Genomic DNA, 21,952 nt, shown 5'->3' with positions numbered 1-21,952 from the left:
AAAAAAAAAAAAAATGGATCTGGCATGACCCAGCTTTTCTTGGCTCCTAGAAGCTACTGCCAAGCCCAAAGTGAAGGATATGGAAATAAGTACAAGGACATTCTCCCTAAGCTTTTGTCATTTAAAATCCCAGGCCCTGGAGGGGCTGGGGTTATGACTCAGCAGTAGACCACTACACAGCCACAGCGCTCTGGGTTTGAGGCTCAGCACCACATAAAAATAAATAAATAAAAGACAGTAATCCCGGGCCTCAGCCAGAGAAGGAACCCAGAAAGAACTAGCACCTGACTGGCACCAAACCCCAATACAAATAAGCCCCAGGAAATTCCCTATTCACATTCCTGTCCCACCCTAATGTATCAGTGGAACCCCAACACAACCCAGGAACTACCCTCCTTTCCCACCCTAAATGAAGCCTACATAACCCAGACCTTAGCTTTAGCCAGGTGACATTTTTGGCCCCGAAAATGAGCCATGCCAAGCTTACACCAATTGACTCCTCCACTGAATACTGAATAAAGAAAAGTTTGCTGATCTGAGTGCTTCCTGTCTCCCGTCATGTGTGCGTCATTTGAACTAACATGTCCCAGGTCACATGTCATGCAAGTGAGAAATTTTTGCCGCTGCAAGCCACTCAGGTTTTGAAGTTACCGTGGCCCAGACTGAGTAAAGAAAATAGTCGTGTATCCACTATGCTCTAGCAAGGGACAGGAAAACATCTCTATTAAGAGTAACCTAGTGAAGTCTCTGCAGTGAAGTTGAGAATGAATGAAACAAAACCAACTGTCAGGACCACTGAGAAATAAAAGCGGGGTTAGTCTCTAATGACGTTATTTTCACATCTTCCGAAGTGAAGCAGAGAATGGTTTACGTAGAGCTTTACACTTTACAAAGCAGCTATAGGATGACGCTCCTTTTACACATTAGGAAACTGAGGCTCAAGTCCTACAGTGGCCTCCACTCCCACGTTTTCCGGATGACCGTTTCCTGTTGTTTTGCAGAGGTGCGGGCGAGGGGGCGGCGAGGGAACCCAGTCCCGGGCAGCTGGGCGAGCGCTCCACCGCTGAGCCACGACCCTAGTCCGCAAGTTTTCTGCCGCCATCAAACTCGGGGTGTTAACTGGACAACGCCCGCACGGACAGCCGTCCCGCCCACACAGCGCCGGGAGGACGTCATCCTCTCTCCACGCCGGCGTCCACCCCTGAACATCCAGGGCGGACAAAAGCTGACGTCACGGCGAAGACGCCCGCCGTCCTGCGGTCCCCGCCTTCCTACGGTCCCCCACTCTTCCCGACAGGCCACGCGGGGGCGCCGGGAAGCCCAGGGAGGGGGCATAGGATTGGGCCAGCTCGAGTCACGTGACGGCCACCGAGCGCAGGTCCCCGCTTCGAGGAGACGGAAGTGCGGCCTGAAGGGGGGCTCCTAGAGGGGGGGGTGATGTGGAAGCTCGGGGAGGCGACGAGGCCAGCCGCTGTCCGGTCCCGCTAGTAATCGGGTTCCAGGCGCCGGTGTCGTCGTGCGCGTGCCGCCATTCCCAGAGACCAGCTGTCCCTTGGCCCGGCAGGAGACGCCGCTCGCGCGAGCGGCCGCAGAGCATGGAAGCGGAAAACGCGGGCAGGTAAAGCCGGCGGACGCCACCCCCCATCCCCGCGCCCCTCGGTCGGCGGGCGCGCGCACGCAGGGGTATGTGCCGGCCGCGGCCCAGCACAAAGGCCGGGGCCGCGCGTGCGCGCTGCGCGCCCACCGGCCCCCCTCGCAGTAGGCTCTGAAATGCATTAGCAACTCTCGGGCGGTCTCTGGTAACTGTGGCTTCCTCGCAGTTCTTGGGGACGTTTCCTTTCATCCCCGGAGGCCAAGGCGAGAGTTGTAAAGACGGAGTGTGGATGGTCCAGGTCTAGATTTCTTGTTAAAAGTTGGTTGATTTACTAACTTCCTCCCCAGAGTCTGCTAAAAGCCACGTTGAGGGTCAGAGGATAGATAATGCTGCTGGGGGGATACTTACAGAACTACTGGGAACTCAATTTAAAAATTGTCCTTGAGTTTTCCAGTGATCTTGGGACGATCTTAGTTTTGCAAAAGTATAGATCTAGAGATTTGAAGGTTTGACAGAAAACTAATAAATAAGGTGTCAGAGTATTTTAAAATGATCAAGAGCAGTGATTTGCAGTGCAGTAAAATACTATTGGACCTGATGAAGAATTATCTTGACTCTCAGTGGTTAATGGGGACTGGACTTAAGCAAGACATGACACTTCTGTAGGCCTTGTAAGGACATCTCTAGAATCTTGTTCTGGCAAGCTGAAAATTGGGATTATGTGGAAGGGGCATACCTGAGTGACCGAAATACGTTGTTTTAAAGTTTAGGAAAATAGATAAACGTAGATAAAATTGTGGACTTCATTTTTACTTTGTGCATAATAAAATCCTAGAATAAAGCACTCTGCTGCTCTCCTAGACTGCTTTAAACATAGGAGAATTCTCCAGACTTTGTGGAAATCTCTTACCTTTGTGATCTTACTTCAGAACAAAACTGAAGCCTGGGCAAAGCCCACCATCCAGTGAATTTCTTGTTATAAAACCTTATTCAGTGTACAGCAAAATAATTGAACTCAGTATATAGTTTAGCTCAAAATTCTAGTTTACATTATCTTAACTTCATGGGGCTGTCAGCCATTTTTTACTTTGACTTGGAAAACTTTCACCTTCAGGAAATATGGGAAACTATAATGCTGTAAAGTATTTGTCTGTAGGGATTCTGAAATGATTCAAATTCCAGGTAAGCTGATTAAGGTTATAATAAGTTTACTTTTTATTTTGGAAGATTCATTTCAAAAGAGTAAAAAAATAAAAAGTAAAAAAAAAATCCCATGGATACAGACTGTTTTCAAAAGGGAAAGTGAATAACTCAGGTGTCTTTAAAAAAAAAAAAAAAAGCACATTCTAGTTAATTAAAAGGAAAGAGGAGGAATTATATAAGAGGACTAGTATGTGTCCAGTGACCTTAAGCATGAAAAGGACATTTACCAAAGATGAAAAATCAGAACAGGAAAAGAATGACTTGGACTTCTAAGAATATAGATAGGTAAGATTAATCCAAGAATGAAATCATATTTTCTAGAATCAATAATGAGACTAGGAAGGACTATTTTAGTTAGATGTGGACAACCAGAAGGACAAAAAAGTTTTGGGCTTTCTGCCCAGCTGTGTTAATAAGTGTTCCATCACCATGAGAGAATACCTAGGACAAACGACATAAGAGGAAAAATTTATTTTCAGTCCAGGGTTGTCTGGCTCTATTACCTCTAGGCCTGTGGTGAGGTCGGATATGTTGGGGAACGCATGGTGGAGCAGAGCTGCCCAGCTTGTGGCTGGGAAGCAGAGAGTGAGAAAGCAAGGGAGAAGGAAGGAGCCAGGGATAAGGTATAGCTCTTAAGGGCACACCCCTGAAGGTTCACTACTCAGCCGCCTAATGTTTCCACCACTCTTTAAAATTAATCCAACAATGGGTTAATCCACTGATGAGATCAGAGCCTTCATGATCTGGTTATATTCCAAAGCCCCACTAAACACTGCTACCTTGGGAATTAAGCCTTCATTCAACACATGAACTTTTTGGGAGAACATTTCAGATCCAAACTGTTAACACCAGCCCACTGGCATAGTGTTAGTAGATGGCAGAAGACATAAATACATCATTCTGTTTTTGATTTTTCATCTCCTATGTTAAGGAAGTGATTGTCAGGCTGGAAATGGCAAATAAATGTCTATGAAATTTTAAAGCTCAGAATCAATGAGAGCCATTAAGAGAACTTTTAACTGCCAGTAGAAATCTTGTGTCCTTGCCTAGATGAATGGTATTTCAGGAGAAAGTCCAGATTACAGCCATCATTGCGAACTTGTAGCCAATAGGAAATCTGAAGCATGGGGGGGAAAAATACATGAGTCCCTGTTTCTTCCAGGGGTGGAGTGGGCCTTTCATTGACATTGATCCTGAACAAAGTTTTTGTATTATCAGTGGTTACTGAACATTTTTAGAAGGAACTAGTGGCCATCAGGCTAGAGTATAAATTCAAAAAGAAATAAGACCTATACTAGAAAACAGTATTTATTACAGCAAATCTACACACCAAGCACTGTTGTGTTTTATAAATGCTAACTAATTTAACCCCCATAATCAATGAGTTAGGTACTATTGTCATTTTACAGGTGTGGACACTGGGGTTAGAGAGTAAGAAAATTGTCTGCAAGCTAGTAACTGGCAGAGCCACAGTTTAAATCTGGGTGGTCTAACTTCAGAGTCTGCCTCCCTAGCTAGCGCTTGTGCTGTAACACTTCTTAAGATGAAGATCGAAAAATGAAAAACTGGTTTACTGCTGAAAGAATTAAGAGCAGACTAAGCAGAGATTCGTACTGATAACTACTGCCAGCTCTGTTCTTTCACATCTTAACAACTTTGTGGTGCTGATGACATCCCGATTATGAGCAACCCAACTCTGGGAGGGGTTTATAGAATTGATAGGTTGAATCAGAGTTCAGGTAAATCCTGACTGCCTGGAAGAGTGACTCATCATTTACAAAAGGAGGCACAGCTTGTATTCTGGTGCAGAAAATTAGTGATAAAGTATGCAGTGAAGGAGAAACGCTGTAAGGGCCATTTTCATCAATAGTAAATTCTTTGTGGATTTAAAATGAGCACCAGTAAAACCAATGTAAGGGGTTTTGTAGTCTGTCTTCAGAGTGAGGAAGTTGGTCGCCTTGCACAGTGAGGCTGTATCTGAGTTATTTGGTTTGATCCTGAGCACCAAAGAATAACTTAACCACATTGTGAAGAAACTTGAAACCATCCTATACAAGGAATGGTTAAATGAACCAGTATCTGACTTATCCTAAATCTTTGTACTCACAGTTTTTAGTAGACTGTGCACATAGTGAATACACATTCTTCCATCTAGTACTGTGAGGTGCACTCTTGGAGTAGTTATGGTGGTATTCCAACATAGTTCTCAGGTAGTCCCCTGTAGTTGACCATTTGGGTTATTTAGCACTGATAACTCTTTGGTGAGTATAGTGTTATATATACTTACTTAAATAAAGATGATAAGGGGCTGGGGTTGTGGCTCACATGTGTCTGCCTCGCACATGTGAGGTCCTGGGTTCGGTTGTCAGCACCGCATTTAAAAAAAAAAAAAGATATTAAATAAATAAAGATGATAGAATGTGGGGTGGGGTTGTAGCTTAGTGGTAGAGCACTTGCCTAGCATGTGGATAGCACTGGGTTCCATCCTCAGTACCACAGAAAAATAAATAAATAAAATGAGGGTATTGTGTCCAACTACAACTAAAAAATAAATTAAATAAAAAAGATGATATAGTGTATATAGAAAACAGATCCTTAAAGTAGTGTAAAGTAACTGAATAATAAGATTAAGTTGGAGAAAACTTTAAAGATTTAGTTTTTTGAAATACAGTAAATTTGAATAAACCAGACTTATTAATCAACTCCCCATAGGATGTGTGTGTGTTTGCATGCACATGTGCGTAAGTGTGTGTGTGAGGATGTGTAAACATGGTGTTAAGAAAGACTACCAGAAAGTACACAGTTCATCAGTATCAGATGGCTGTGAAAACCCGCCTTGCCAGCACTGTAATTCAACAAAAGAGGGTATTGTAGATGGAGGCTGGGAGAGAAGAAGGGGTAAGCTGCAGGAATGGGAGGTGGGGAGCAGGTAATGCAGAACAGTTGTAGGGACAAGCAGATGATGAAGGAGAAAAGTGAGCAAAGGGAAGTGAAAACATTGATCACACTCCTGGGTGTCAGGGTCATAGAAATCTAAGGTCTTGGGAGTCTTCTGATCTAGACAGATTCAGGCCTATTTCCTCCATGTTCCCCATATTGGAGAAATCTCTAAATCCAGCCCCTTGTCTTCATGGTAGGGAAGGGAAGCTGGAGACATGGAGAGGTGACTACGCACTCTGTGTTGAGGTCCCTCTCCTGGAGAGATTGTTTAGCAACACTGCAGAATTCTGAATTATGAAGTGGCTATTATCATATGTAAATATAATAAATATGTTTAGGAATTATTTTCACATAGCGTTGAAACTGATTTAGCTGTTATTAGATAATAGGAAATTAAGTTATCCAGAATGCTTTTGCATTACTGGCATTCAGATTCATGGAAGTTCTTATGTAGATGTCATGCCTTCTGCTGCCAAGTGGTAAAGACTGCTGTTATCCCCTTCTTCTGTTGTGGCCATCTGAAATGAGCAGGCCAAATTTAATGCTCAAAGATAATATATTAGCTCAGAAAGGACACATCCTATTTTCCATAACTTTGTTGTTTTTCTGTTCTAATTTAACTTATTGTAATGTGTCACTGATCATTTTTTAAAAGGTCAAGGAATGCGTCTTTATTATAGATAAATTGCTGGGTTACTTTAAAAAACTGTGCATGTCTCTAATGAGAAAGTATGGGTTATTTTTCTTTCTGCTTTTTTACTTTTTTATTGCCAACAATGATTTCTAGAATTTAATTTTCAGTTTCTGAGCCCCAAAATACCTGATGTTTAATGTACACTAACTATACTAAGGGAATCACATTTTAAACTTTTTTTTTTTTTTAAATAAAGAATCCTTTTAGGGCTGGGGTTGTGGCTCAAGTGATGGAGTGCTCGCCTAGCACACGTGAGGCACTGGGTTCCATCCTCAACACCGCATAAAAGTAAAATGAAGATATTGTGTCCATCTAAAACTAAAAAATAAATATTTTTTTAAAAAAAGAATCCTTTTATAATATGAAGGATGTCTTCTTAATTCATGTACTTAAAGTTAGTGTTTTTTGTCAAAAACGCAAAATGGAACCTGTCTCTGAGCCTCTCAGAGTGGTAGCAAGAAACAGGGCCAGAGTGATAGGTAAGTTACCTCTTAACCATATAGCAGACTAACAGATCTCTTGCACCGATTTTTTTTTTTTTTTTTTTTTTTTTAATGAGCTACTGGGGATTAAATCCAGGGCCTTGCACATGCTATGCAAGTGCTTTACCCCTGAACATTTTTTACTTTGTCTTAGAGAGTCTTGTTAAATTGCCTATTGTGGCCTTGAATTTGCTGTCCTCTTGCCTCAGCCTCCCAGGTAGCTGGGATTACAGCCCTGTGCCCAGCATTATACATTCTTTTGTTCACATGTTTATTGTGACCGTGTGGGGCTGGGATTGTAACTCATTGTAACTCAGTGGTAGAGCCCGCTTTCCTAGTATGCCTAAGGCTCTAGGTTCAATCCCCAGCACTACAAAAAGTAAATAAGTAAATGAATACATAAATTATACAACATTTTATATATATATACACACACATATACACACACACAATGTATCTCATGGCCACATGTCTTTTTTGTTATACATTCAGCTTAAAGTATATTAGCATTTCTTAAAACTACGGAGGTCACAATCAAAAGTTGAAGATCTAGCTGAGGGCTCGACACATGCCCATAATCTAAGCTACTGGGGAGGCTGAGGCAGGAGGATCTAAAGTTCAAAGACAGCCTCTGCAATTTAGTAAGACTATCTCATAAATAAATAAATAAATAAATAAATAAATAAATAAATAAATAAAACAATTGAAGTTCATTGTATTAGAACTTTCTCTTACTCGATATACCTCAGTCTAACCCAGCCACGTCCAACTCATTAGAGTATTTAAATAATAAACACTAAATTAATGTTTTAACAATTTATTGGAAGCCCTACTAGTAGTATTAAAAATGTGAAAAAGAAGACACTTACTTTGTGCTAAGCATGGTCTAAATACTTCACTTCTGTTCGTTTTAACATTTTAAATTCTAGTCCCTGTCTCCAAAGTTTTCCCTAAGTGCAACTTTAGTTTACAGAATTATTTTGTATTCTTTTCTACTTTAAAATAGTTGCTAAACTTTTTCTGAGCTTTAGATAATATCAGTAAGTTTAATTTTTAGTAGCTGCACAGGTTTTTGTTTGTTTGCTAGAGATTAAAGCCAGGGCCTTTTGCCTTCTAGGCAAGTTTTACCACTGAATTGCACCCCCAGCCCAGCTGCAGAGTATTTCCTGAAATTGTTATACTATAGTTTATTTTATTTTTAAATTTTTTCATTTTTGTAGTTGGTACAATATCTTTATTTATTTAATTTTATGTGGTGCTGAGGATCGAACCCAGGGCCTTGCACATGCTACTCGAGCACTCTATCGCTGAGCTATAACCCCACCCCCTATACTATAGTTTATTGAATCATTGTGTTGTTTTCATTTTTTGTATGGTTTGAGAACAGTGTTTTTAAAGAAATAAAACCCTTAAAATACAGTTTAGGGGCTGTGGTTGTGGCTCAGTGGTAGAGTGCTTGCCTAGCATGTATGACATACTGGGTTCAATTCTCAGCATCACATACAAATAAATTTTTAAAAAATTCATCAACAACTAATAAAAAAATTTAAAATAAATAAATAGAAGTAAAAATATTGTGTTCATCCACAACAACAAAAAAAAAAATTTAAAAAACATAGCTTAGCATTTTTCCCATTAGTTCTTAACTTTTTCACCAGCAATTTACCCTCAAAGATGGCTTGAAGTTAAAACACCTTTCCAGTGCTTTGTCCATTGAAATTGGGCCCCTGTTGGTACATTCTAGCCAGAACCACTACTGATGGACTGTTACCCTGGGTCCCCCTAGGTCATTTAAGCTTATCCAGAGAATGCTTTAGTTTGCCTTTTTTTTTTAACCACTTTATTACAATAGGATTTATATACTATAGAGTTAGCCTATTTAACCTTTGCTTTCTGAGCTCTGTTCTCTTTCTCCATATGACACAAAGAAACAAATGCCAAGTAGAGCATTTTGCCACAGAAAATATGTCTTTGTCTCTCCATGTAGTAAATGATACTTTTCTATTTTATTTCCTAATGGTTTTCATTGTCCTGTACATTTAATGGCATTATTCAGCATTGGTCTTAGCTTGAGTTTCATACATCACTGTTTTCTGTGCTGATAGCAACAGCTTGGAGTGGTGTTTTTTGGTCAACAGAAAGGTTTGGAAATTGTTTTCTTTGAAGGCCTCTGTTCTTTTACTTGGAACTTAATTTAAGTCAATTTCAGAAGAGAGTTTAAAGATTTTTTACTTTATAAATTAAACAGATATTTACAAAATAATCTATTCCTTGTCCCTGAGTAGTGGCAAACAACAATAACAACAACAACAAAAATCTAATGAGGAAATACAAAGCAGGCAAATAAACTAAAAGAAAGCCCAAGTTAGGTTGGAGAGCATCTCTGTGCCAAGATGATTAAATACTAAAGGTGGGGACACAGGTTGTATTTATGCACATTTTTAACTGGGTTGAAGGGCCTTTCAGTTCTGTATTCTAGAAAATTCTCATGATCTCATTTCAGAGAAAATAACAGGCTGACTTGACAGGCTTGTAAGTTTATTAGTGATACATCTGTCACTAAACAGCGTTTAATGTATTTGGTTACTAAGTATTCAGTAAAGTTTGGATGAATGTGTGCCTAGGGAAATAGCCCTCACTCTTGCCCTATTCTGCTCTAAATACTAGAGTCTAACTATAAAATATCTGGATTTTGGGGATTTTTTTTTTTTTTTTTTTTACAGCTGAGTATTTAAACTTACATTCAGGTACTTTTATCATTATCATAATTTCTGCTTAATTGTTCTTTCAGCTATTCCCTTGAGCAAGCTCAAGCATTTTATTCATTTCCATTTCAACAAATGATGACTGAAGCTCCTGATGTGGCAGTCATGAAGGAACAGCAGATGCCAGGTGAAGTTCCAGCCCCAGAGCCTGCTCAGGAACCAGTACAAGGTAGCTTTCACCATAATAGTTTAGAAAATTGATATTGGATCAGCCAACTTACTTAAAAAGGGCTTAATGATGAATTTTAGCTCTATTTTAGTGTTAGAAAATGTAATCCACATTATAAATAGTATAAGTACTATGATAGATTCTGGGGAATAAAGAAGAAGGATCCTCTCTCTAGCTTCTCAGCCTTGTAAAGGAAAGTAATAAAAATAGGTTTTGTGGGCTGGGACTGTAGCTCAGTGGTAAAACACTTGGCTTGCATGTGTGAGATACTGGGTTCAATTTGCACCTCAGTACAGAAGGTGGTAAGGAGGGCACAGGGTGGGTGCTCTGAGACCAGATAGGGTTGGCACCTGACTGGGATGGAGTGCTCAGAGGCACAGAGTGCTCAAAGCAGAGAAATTACCTTGAAGCACTGAATCTTCAAGGATGCAGGGTCTTCATCCCCATGTACAACAGTGTTGGGGAGATAACTGACTAAGGGAGAGTGTGTGCCAAGGCACAGATCTGCAGAAGCATGACAGGCAAAAAACTGTGATTCTCTGTCATTGGAGTCTGGGGTGTAGTAGGGAATTGGTGAGAGAAGGCTGATGGGGGCAGTTGAAGCTTGTGTTTTACACAAGAAGTGTCTATTCTGTCCTGAAGGTGATAGGGAGCTGTAGAGCAAGGAGTGACTTATAGTGATTGGTATTTTAAAAATCAGTCTGGAATATAAAAGATTGGGTGGTATGGAATAAAGCAGGACTTGGAGGCATGGAGAGGAGTAGAAACTGTTTGAATAAGCAGGGGGAGAAAAGAAGAAGACTGGAAGGGGTGGAGAAAGAGAATTAAAATCCTCAGAAAGTAGAATTACCTGGCCATCGTTAATGGGTTTCATGTAGGGAGGGAGGGTGTGTAAGGAGTCTGGAGTAACACTTAGTCCATTTTGTATTATAACAATATACTTGAAGCTGAGTACTTTATAAAGAAAGGTTTATTTAGCTTACAGCACCGGAGGTTCAAGGACAGGTACCAGTGTCGGCTCAGCTCTTGTGAAGGCCTCATCACAGAAGTTATCCCGGTGGCAGGAGTGCATGTGGGATGAAGCACCAGGAAGCCTTAGAGACGGGGTTCCACAGTCCCTTCCACTGGCTTCCCCCAGTTGACCTAAGGACCTTTCTAGGCCCTGCCTCATAAAGGATCTATATCACTTCCCAATAGTGCTATCTGGACCAAGCTTTCGGTATATGAATTTTGGGGGATAAAATCAACCTCTATTTAAACCATAGCAACCACTCAAGACTTCCAACGTAGGCAGGTGGTTGAAGAAAATGCCATTCACCAAGATAAAGCATTAGGAGAGGAGCTTGGCTGGGTGGTACATTCCTATAATCCCAGCGACTTGGGAGGCAGAGGTTACTCTTGGCAGCTTAGGGAGACCCTGTCTCAAAATAAAGAAGGGTAGGGATGTAGCTCAGTGGAAGGGTGCTTGCTAGTGTGCAGCAGCCTCTGGGTTCAATCCCCTTTTTTATTTGAAGAGGAACCAAGAAGATTTTGGAGAAGGTCGGGTAGAAAGAGGTGGTGATTTTCTCTAGTGTAACAGTATTTGTGGGACGTGTGCCCATGGTTTTGATTATTGGTTCCAGGACCACACATACTCCACTGCGCTGGAGCTGCTTCCTACTTCCTACTGTGCTTCTGGGCAGGCAACATTAGGACTTGCCACAAGCCAGTGACAACCCTAACCCTAACTCTATCCCTAACCCTTGGATCCCTTGGAATAGGGAGTGGCTGAAGCAGTGTGAGACAGAAGACAGACCACCTTGCCAGGTTGGGGAAATGCCAGCTAGGAGTAAAGGGGGACAAGAAGCCTGAGAAACTGGGAAAATGTTCAAGAATTAAGGGTAAGAGAACTAGGGCTTCCTATTGGTAACTGTAGATCAGTGATCAGCTGATGGTAATTTTGTCCCTGGAACATTTGGCATTGCTGGGAGACACTTTGGATTGTAAGTCTGGCAGGGTGCTGCTACTGATATCTAGTGGGCTACTAATATCATGGGTGCTGTTACACACTCTGTAATGTCTAGGACAGCCCCACAACAAAAAGTTATTCAGCCCAAAAAGTAGTTCAGAGCTCTTGAGAAAAACCCTCATCTTTCCTTTTGGAAAATACTGCAGCCCAGAGAGTTTATCTTCAGCACCTCAAATTTCACCTGTGTATGGAACAGAATAGGCCCCAGAAAGTCCAAAACAAGCCATTTGTGGTTTTCTACTATCAGGAAACTGAGTTAAAACATTTGCCTACATTCCTGTTTTTGTTACTTATTCTTGTACTTGTTTACTTCATTATTTATGAATTTCTTCTTATAATTTCTGTTAAAATGGTACACAGGTACTCTGTGCCCCTGGGAAGGCCAAATGCCAAGCAAGATGGTATGGGAAGTCTGTCTATGATTGCCACGGTGGAGGGAGCATGTCCATCCCACTTCTAGGGTGAAAGAGGGGGAAGATTGTTCAAAGGAAATAAAAGGCATAGGTATAGTTTTGGGGAGATAAAAAGGGTGTTCATAGGGTAGCTTTTCTGGGAACACTGCTAGAGTTTCTAAGTTAAAGTTTTTTGCATCTACATTTTGGAAATCATTGTGTTTTAGAGGCTCCAAAAGGAAGGAAAAGAAAAGCCAGAACAACTGAACCAAAAAAACCGGAGGAACCCAAAAAACCTGCTGAGTCCAAGAAGTCTGGCAAGTCCCCAAAATCAAAAGAAAAGCAAGAAAAGATTACAGATGCGTTTAAAGTAAAAAGAAAAGTGGACCGTTTTAATGGGGTTTCCGAAGCTGAACTTTTGACCAAGACTCTCCCTGATATTTTGACCTTCAATCTGGACATTGTGATTGTAAGAATTTTTGTCCTTATTTGATTTTATAAACAAATTGGTGGATTAGCTTTACCGAACACTTATCCATACAAATGGAGTTTTGCCGAAAAGATCCATTTCTTAAGAATCCTTCTGGAGGTAAATGGTGTCACCTTAACCAGGTGGTGTTACATGGGATTGTTCAAGAGGGTGGACTCTAGTTTGGGGCTGTCTGGATTAAAAAAGCCTTAACCTTCCAAAACATCAGGTGATAAAACAGGTGAAAATACCTCCCTCAGAGGGTCACAGTCCAATGGCATGACCCGTGTGAATCAGTTTGGTTCTGTGATACCTGCAAGCCTCCATCAATGACAGTACTGCTTTTGAACTGGTATTTTTGTCGGTGACCATAAAAACTTCAGTGCTTGAGCTGGAGTTAAGGCTCAGTGGTAAGAGTACTCACCTCCCATGTGAAAGGCACTGCATTCAATCCTCAGCACCACATCAAAGTAATAAAGGTATTGTGTCCATCTACAACTAAAAAAATAAGAAAAGAGTTTTTTTTTTTAATTAATATTTTTTTTTAGTTGTAGTTGGGCACAATACCTTCATTTTATTTTATTTAGAGAGAGAAAAAATTTTTTAATATTTATTTTTTAGTTTTCGGTGGACACAATATCTTTATTTTATGTTTATGAGGTGCTGAGGATCAAACCCAGCGTCCCGTGCATGCCAGGCAAGCGCGCTACCGCTTGAGCCACAACCCCAGCCCCCTTCATTTTATTTATTTATTTTTATGTGGTGCTGAGATCGAACCCAGGACCTCACACGTTCTAGGTGAGCACTCTACCACTGAGCTACAATCCTAGCCCCGAGAGTTTTTTAAATTAATAAAAAGAAAGAAAGAAACTTCAGTGCTTGGACAACTGTGTAGGTGACATGGAGTAAGTTAAGTCATTGGGAGATGTGGCTGAAATGGGCTCAGATTGATTGATTGCTCCAGGACTTCTCTCTTCCAATACTGAAGTCAGCCCAGCCGTAGGGAGCAGAGTAGCCCAGGGTCATGAGGGAATGAAGTTGGTCTTTAAAAACAACAGCAAAACTCAACAAGGAAATTTTTCTTTCCTTTGAAATGTCTTTGGATTAAGAATAGAAATTTTTAATCATTTCAGTTTTATCTACCACTGCTTCATAGAAACACCAGTACTTAAGCAGAACTATTTTAAGACTAAAATGGTATAATAGTGTGTTAAGAATTGTAATGCAAAAATAAATTAATTAATTAAAAAAAGAATATAAATTTTAAAAAAGACTAAAATGTATAGTTATTTTGTTTTATAGATTGGCATCAACCCAGGACTAATGGCTGCTTACAAAGGGCATCATTATCCTGGACCTGGGAACCATTTTTGTAAGTAGCTACTTTTTTTATTAATTTACTTTAAAATTAGGTATCTTTATCAATAGGAGTATTTTTCTTTTTTAAAAAATGTGCTTAAAAAGAAAGAATATGAGTAAATATTCATTCATATTTCATGTTTTCTCTGTGTGTGTATTTGAAAATCAAAGGTCTGAAATGCTGTCACTGTTAACACTTTGATGTTAATGGAGAGTGGGAGGGCATGAAAAAGAGTGTGTGTGTGTGTGTGTGTGTGTGTGTGTACAGTGGTAGGGGTTGAACCCAGCAGCTGTGCCCTACCACCGACCTGCATTCCTAGCTAATACTTTCTCTTTTTTTAGATAGTGAGTTTTCCTATTTTTTGTTGTTGTTGTGTTGTTGTTGTTATGGATGGACACATGCCTTTATTTTATTTATTTATATGGTGCTGAGGATTAAACCCAGTACCCACGCATGTGAGGCAAATGCTTCACCACTGAGCCACAACCTCTGCTCCTTCCACTGAGCCACATCCCCAGCCCTTTTTTATATTTTATTTAGAGACAGGGTCTCATTGAGTTGTTTAGTGCCTTGCTTTTGCTGAGGATGACTTTGAACTTTCGATCCTCCTGTCTCAGCTGCCCAAGCTGCTGGGGTTACAGGGCACCTGGCCCTTCCTATCCTGTTTTTTTAGTTGTAATACCTTTATTTTACTTATTTATTTTTATGTGGTGCTGAGGATCGAACCCAGTGCCTCGCCCGTGCTAGGCAAGTGCTCTACACCGAGCCATAACCCCAGCTCCCTTTCCTATTCTTTATAAAGTAATTTTTTTTTAAGTATTATCTACAGTAACAATAGGCCATCTTTGTGGCAGACAAAATATGGACTTTCCCAGATTTTTGTTGATGTTATTTCCTTGGAGAGAGAAAATCCATTGATTGTTAGAAATCAAGTTGTTATGAAATGCTACGCTTGGAGACATTCTCCAGATACTTTGCATGTATTACAAAATAGTCATAAAGACACTCATACTTACAGAGCTTTAAAACCAAGGTTTTTTGTTTGTTTGTTTGTTTGTTTGTTTGTTTTGTGTGTGTGTGTGTGACATGCTAGGGATTGAACCCAGGGCTTTTTGCATTCGAGGCAAGCAGTACTCTATCAGCTGAGCTGTATCCCCAGCCCTAAAACCAAGTTAACTCCTATATTGCTCTAAATTGGCTTTATATGTGAATAATCTCCTTTTTAGAATAATAAATACAGTGGGTGCTGAGAAAATACCAGTTGATTATCTGACTAATATTAAAAACATTATGGCAAATGATAATAATGTCTTCATGGAAATGATAAACATATTATCTCCATTATTTAAAAAAAAAAATTCTGGGGCTGGAGATGTAGTTCAGTGAGAGAGCAGTTGCCTAGAATGTGCAAAGTTCTGGGTTCAATTCCTAGTACTGCCCCCCAAAAAAATCTTTCTAAGAAAGTTCGACTTTCTTAGAAATTTTCTCCACTATCAAGGTATTTGAGTGCTTTTAGTCTCTTTGTGAATGTTTTATCCGTGAATTATTACAGAGGCTGGTAGTGATATCAACAGTTATTGGAAAAGAAAATAGAAAAAAGAAAGTTTCCTATGTTATGTAGCTATGTATTCTTGGACTGGCATTTACTTACCTCAGCCCCTGTGAGAAGGAGATAATGGCATCTTATAAGAATTAGGAAGACTGAGATCATGTAAAGGAATTAGGATAGTGTCCATCTTGTAGTAATTTCTCAATGCTTTTAAAAATATCCTAAATCTATCTTTCTTTCTTTCTTGATTTCTAGAATGTAGACTAATACATCAATTCTTTGGACAAAAGCTTTTAGCTCACAGAAATAAACCAAAGCCTCTTTTCACAGGGAAGTGTCTGTTTATGTCAGGGCTGAGTGAGGTGCAGCTCAATCACATGGATGATCACACTTTACCAGGGAAGTATGGTATTGGATTTACCAACATGGTAGAACGGACGACGCCGGGCAGTAAGGATCTTTCCAGGTAATTACATAACATTTATTTTATGGGTGGGAACCTTGACCTCACATAATTCAGGGACATCATATGGATCTAGTTCAAGCTGAGTCCAACAAGTATGTGATGTGATCTTTTGTTGAAAGCTGACTAAGGTTGGCATCTTTTAAATATTGCTATATTTATGTCTTTTACTACTTTTTAATTCAATTTTAGTAAAGAATTTCGTGAAGGAGGACGTATTCTAGTACAGAAATTACAGAAATATCAGCCACGAATAGCGGTGTTTAATGGAAAATGTAAGATTTACTTTTAAATTTTATCTTTTTTCTGTGCTAACATTATGGACAATGTAAATATGTTTGTATTTTATTTTAGGTATTTATGAAATTTTTAGTAAAGAAGTTTTTGGAGTAAAGGTTAAGAACTTGGAATTTGGGCTTCAACCCCATAAGATCCCAGATACAGAAACTGTAAGTCCTTAAAATTTGCATTTGTAGATCAGCTAAAGGTGAATTTTTTTCTAACTAGTTTCCCTTTTTTATTTGTCTTTTGCATTGTAATTTATGTTATAAGAAAAAGCCACCCTGTATTTTGTTGAGTAATAACTACATATCAGTTTAATAGTTACAAAGTAATTCCATTACCTTGGAGTTACATTAGAAAGAGAAACATTCATCAGCTAAACATCTCAGTGATTGTTATTTGGCTAAAATAGTGAGAGGTATTGGCTTACATACTACATTCAGAACATATTTAATGGCATTTACTTATCAAATTCAAATGGTTTAGCTCTTATACTGGATTTGAAATAAACATGTAAATAAAACACCATCCTGATTAGTGAAAGTAATTACTCCATTTATATATCTTATTCCAACTTCATTTTAGAAACTTGTAAATAGTATAGTCCAGACTACATCTAGGCAATGTAACACTTTGTGGAGGTAGCAGGCATTGAACTCAGGGCACTTGACCACTGAGTCACATCCCCAGCCCTATTTTGTATTTTATTTAGAAACAGCATGTCACTGAGTTGCTTAGTGCCTCACTGTGGCTGAGGCTGGCTTTGAACTCTCGATCCTCCTACCTCGGTCTCCTGAGCCACTGGGATTATAGGCGTGTCCCATCATGCCCAGCTCATGCTGTTCCAGACCTTTGGTTCCAAATTTGTTTCTTAAATGTAGTTTTATTTACAACTTTCAAAAAACAGCCCAAGACATAGACCTACACATTGTATATATAATATTTTAAATAGTGGAGAAGCTGGTGTACTGCCAGGTTTTGGTGGAGAACTTTGAATAAAGTTTCTGCCACCTACATATTTGAACTTCTTTTTAAATTTCTTCTGTTTTCAACTTTTAAAGTATGATTGATGAGTTAGGTTTGTAGCCTTGGTTTTTATTTAAATGGAGGCCCCCATTTATCTACTTGTAAAATTGTAAAAGCAAGTACACTGTGGTATGCACATGTATGGTACCACATAGTGTTCATTAAATGCCAGATGAGGCTCAGGTACATGTCTTGGATGTATGTAATCACAGAAGTGCAATAAATAAGTGAACTTGATTTGTATATTCATTAGTAGTTTTAGCTCTTTTAATAAGCTGTGAGATCATTTAGCTTTTAAAATTGATTCCTTATTATTAAATACTAAGTTACTGATGTTGGTAGTGATTCTCTCTTTTTTTTTTTTTTTTTTTTTTTTTTTTTTTAATGTAGTACATGATATGGAGGCCAATTTAAAACATGCAACAAGCTGGGTGTGGTGGCGCATGCCTGTAATCCCAGCAGCTTGGGAGGCTAAGATCACAAGTTCAAAGCCAGCCTCAGCAAAAGCAAGGCTCTAAGCAACTCAGTGAGACCTTGTCTCTAAATAAAATACAAAATAGGACTGGGAATGGGGCTCAGTGGTCAAGTCCCCCTGAGCTCAATCCCTAGTACAAAAAAAAAAAAATGTGCAACAAATATTCATAATCCATCAGCCCTTCTCTCTATATGTACATATGAGAAAGGGAAAGAATTATGCTCTTTAAAGGATGGCTTGTCACCACCAACAAAAATGATAAATACAAATGTCTTTTTCTAGCCATTCCACTTCTAGAAATTTATCCAACAGGTACATCCCTATACATATTTCAAATTAAATTAGTACAAGGTTTTCCACCATAATAGTAAAAGAGTAGAAAGAGCCTTACGTCCACAGTTGGGCCCTGATTAAATCAGTTATGAAAGTACTACTGGTGGCTATGAGAAACAAAGGGATATTCCATATGTGTTATCACATATGGAATCTGTGATCTGCTGTTGAGTGAGAAGAGCAAGGTGCAGGAGGGGAGGCAAGAGTGTGTTATCATTTGTATGTTTATTAAAAAGGATGAGGGAGACAAGTATGTAGACACCTTTGATTGTAGATTTGTGGACACCTGTGGAACTGGCAATATTGATTGCCTTTATCAGAGGGAATTAGGTAGATAGCAACTTGATTTGGGAAGGAAGACTTCATATACTGCTGTGCCTTTTTGTCCCTTTAGAATTGTGAACCATATATTTGCTAATAAAAGTAAAAGATTGTTAGTTGATAGGTGAGCATGGAGGGGGAGCATCATTATATTTTGTCTATTGTCAACTATTATTGATTTTACATGTATTTTTGTGTAGCTAAGAATCAAGTTATTATAACCCAATAAAGATAAATTTTTAAATCTCAGTATGAGTAGATTCAACAGAATTGTAGGATTTCTGAAACCTAAAATTCTATGATTCCAGCTCTGCTATGTTATGCCATCGTCCAGTGCAAGGTGTGCTCAGTTTCCTCGAGCCCAGGACAAAGTCCATTACTATATTAAGCTGAAGGACTTAAGAGACCAGTTGAAAGGCATTGAACGGAACACAGACGTTCAGGAGGTGCAGTACACATTTGACCTACAGCTTGCCCAAGGTATAGTACTGTTTTCACTCCTTTCATTCATTTCATGTGTATGCACATTACAGAAGGTGTATTGTGGATTTAAAAGCAGACAAAACAAAGATAGTTTATCACAGCCAGAGTGCCCTGATAATGGATACTAGTCTCTGTTAAAATCTCCTTTTACCAAGGTTTTCCATCTACTCTGGATACTCCCAGACATTGAAACACTGTACCCAAAATTAAGTGTAATAGGTTTTTGCAGTTCTTAACAAGTTCATTTAGTATATGCTATAAAGAGTATAAAGATTATAGCAAATGATATATCTCAGCTTACGTGAACACTCAAGAAAAAGAATTGTTCATGATTTCAGAATAAAACTGTTTTCAGAATTGTACTGAAGCAGTTCTAAATCCTGTTTTACCTTCCTCACAGAGGATGCAAAGAAGATGGCAGTTAAGGAAGAAAAATATGACCCAGGCTATGAAGCAGCGTATGGAGGTGCTTACGCTGAGCATCTGGGCAACAGTGAGCCATGCAGCTTCTCTGAGGACAGGCTAAGTATGTCCCCCCCACCCACTATGTGCTCCTTTCAAAGACTTGGTTTTATCAGGATCCAGGATAGATAGAGTTAATAGAGTGGAGAGTAAATTATTGAAGATTAGGAATGGGGCTATAAAATTTTATTAAATAGTGACCAATAATTCAAGTTTAGTATTATCTGATATTTAACTACGCAAACATTTTTATAGCTCATTTTCTTAAGTTATGAACTCTAAGCCAACCTAGTTACATTTTCCTTCTTTAACAAATGAGGGGGGAAATGAGGATTTATCAGCCCTGTACTTGACAGTTAAACAAGAAACTTAAAATTATATTCAGGAAGCTTGATTAATGTTTTAATAATAAATCTACATTATACTATTAAGGTTTTTTTATTTGTTCACTTAAAACTTATATATGAAATAAACTAACATTCTCTCCTTCTTCTAGCAGCTGACAGTGCGGAGTTAAGAGGAGAATCAGCTTTCAGTGACATTCCAAATGGGCAGTGGATGACCCAGTCGTTTACAGACCAGATTCCTTCCTTTAATAATCACTGTGGAACGCTGGAGCAGGGGGAAGGGAACCCTGCTTAAGAGTGGTGATTCTGGGCTCTGCCTACATGCTGCAGTTTAATGCAGTTGTCAAGAAGTCAAACCTTGGTTTGCTAGCCGAGGTATTTTCTCAGTACTTTACTTTAGTGTGTAATTATAGTACAGAACAGTTGTGTGGTAGAATCAACTGTATGAACCTAAGTAGTTTGGAAAAAAGTAGGGGTTTTGTATGAGTTTTTGTATGTGAATTAACCATCATTGCAGCTTTTTATATACTTTATTTCATTTATGAAGAAATCAGTTTTCTTCTAGAAGTTGCTTTTGATCTGCAATTTTAAAATGCAACTGTCAAATATGTGTATTTGATTCTTAACTGTGCAAGACCTTGGCATGCCATTCTCCCTTGATGCCTAAGAAGGGCATCCTAATAATGAGTTACCACTGGTACAGAGGCAGCTGCATTGCTTTTCACACAGGAAGCTAGTGCTCAGGGGAGCCTTATTTGCTGGATTTTGGTGTAACAAAGGCTGAACTTGGGGCTCCCCAAGTTGTGTGCACACTCAGACCTCGTTCCCTCGCCAATGGTGAGTGTGTGGGAAAGTTGCTTTGTGGGAGAACAGCATGACCACACAGTAGCAGGGCTGACCTGGCCTGACCTGACAGGCATTGAGCCCTGCCTTTGGCCCCCACAACTCCTGTGTTTATCTCCTGGTGGGAAGACCTGTTCTGCTGAGCTGGGAGGTTCCAGAGAATGTAGTAGGCCTTTTATATTTTGTCATTCATCTACATTTTACTTGAGAGACAGAAATTTGATAGGGCAGGAACTAAATTTTTCTGTCAGTATTTATGACCTTTCTAATTTTATCCTCCTTGGTTTTAAGGGTATAACATAGAAATGTTATAAGAAATGAAGTTTCAGGCTGAGCAACAGGATGCTAGAGGTGTTGGATAACCCTGTTTAAACTGGTGCTTTGTGTACATGAGATGTACTAAAATAAATAATATAAAATTTTTCTTGCTAGGTAACTCTAATAAGCCAATAATTAAAAAAAAAAAATCTGTGCATCATTGTTTATTACCAGGACTAAGTGAACCTCCTGGAAAGAATGGTTTGAATTAAGTCCCTTTGTGATTTTCCAATGCATTTTTCATGGTGCTACAAGTAGTCCAGACTCTTGGGTCTGGTGAGTGTTGAGGCTGGGTATTCACTCCTAATCACTCTTGAATATTCAGATTTTATACGTACCCAGGGAGCATGCTGTTTTTGCAATATTTTAAATATCTTTGAGGGTTTTTTGTTACCCCCAGGATGTTATATAGCCTGTTCTTCTATTTATAATAAGAGAAACAGATTCTTGTTGTGAGTCTTAACATGCTTTTAAGCTGTGGCAATGATGTATTTTATTTTTTCTTAAGTCTAGGTCAAGCTGTGTGGAAGTCATTCATGTTATTTAAATGATGTACTGTACTGCTGTTTACATGGACATTTTGTGCGGGTGCTTTGAAGTGCCTTGCATCAGGGATTAGGAGCAACTGAATTATTTTTTCATGGGACTATGTATAGCATGTAACCAGGTCATAACTATTGTAGCTTTACAATAGAGTTCCTTATTTGAGTGGAGAAAATACCCTTTAAATTATGACAGACTAGTAGAGAATGGGTTTGAGGATTTTCCAAGTAAACAATCATGTTTTTCATTAAACTTTACTGATGAGTAGTAAATGTTGATATATCCTGTACCTGACAGTATGAGACTTTTTCATTAAATAAGATTGAAAGATTTTTAAATTCATTTGAAAGTGATGGTTTTTACAATAAATAATACTAAGAATGGTTATTCTTGTTACAAGCCTTTTCTTTTTTTTTTTTTTTAATTTTTAA

General features: G+C 39.1%; 1 protein-coding gene across 3 annotated transcripts; it reads left to right on the top strand.

Moving 5' to 3' along the window:
- Positions 1-1,378: 1,378 nt before the first annotated feature.
- On the top strand, positions 1,379-21,870 carry Tdg (thymine DNA glycosylase). 3 transcript variants are annotated; one of them, XM_077798449.1, is made up of 10 exons: positions 1,379-1,618; positions 9,705-9,805; positions 12,475-12,716; positions 14,019-14,088; positions 15,956-16,091; positions 16,281-16,363; positions 16,443-16,537; positions 18,834-19,005; positions 19,409-19,534; positions 19,967-21,870. In XM_077798449.1, exons 1-10 carry the CDS (start codon positions 1,596-1,598, stop codon positions 20,110-20,112), a joined length of 1,194 nt encoding a protein of 397 aa, XP_077654575.1. In that variant the 5' UTR covers positions 1,379-1,595; the 3' UTR covers positions 20,113-21,870. The 3 variants fall into 3 exon arrangements, with proteins under 3 accessions (XP_077654575.1, XP_026254403.1, XP_026254399.1); XM_026398618.2 differs by having other exon boundaries at positions 9,705-9,847; positions 19,970-21,870; XM_026398614.2 differs by having other exon boundaries at positions 1,380-1,618; positions 9,705-9,847.
- The last annotated feature ends 82 nt before the right edge of the window (positions 21,871-21,952 follow it).

This window comes from Urocitellus parryii, chromosome 5 (genome assembly GCF_045843805.1).
Source record: "Urocitellus parryii isolate mUroPar1 chromosome 5, mUroPar1.hap1, whole genome shotgun sequence".
Classification (NCBI taxonomy): domain Eukaryota; kingdom Metazoa; phylum Chordata; class Mammalia; order Rodentia; family Sciuridae; genus Urocitellus; species Urocitellus parryii.
Note: the sequence above shows the minus strand (reverse complement) of the source record. Positions and strands in the feature narration are given on the sequence as shown.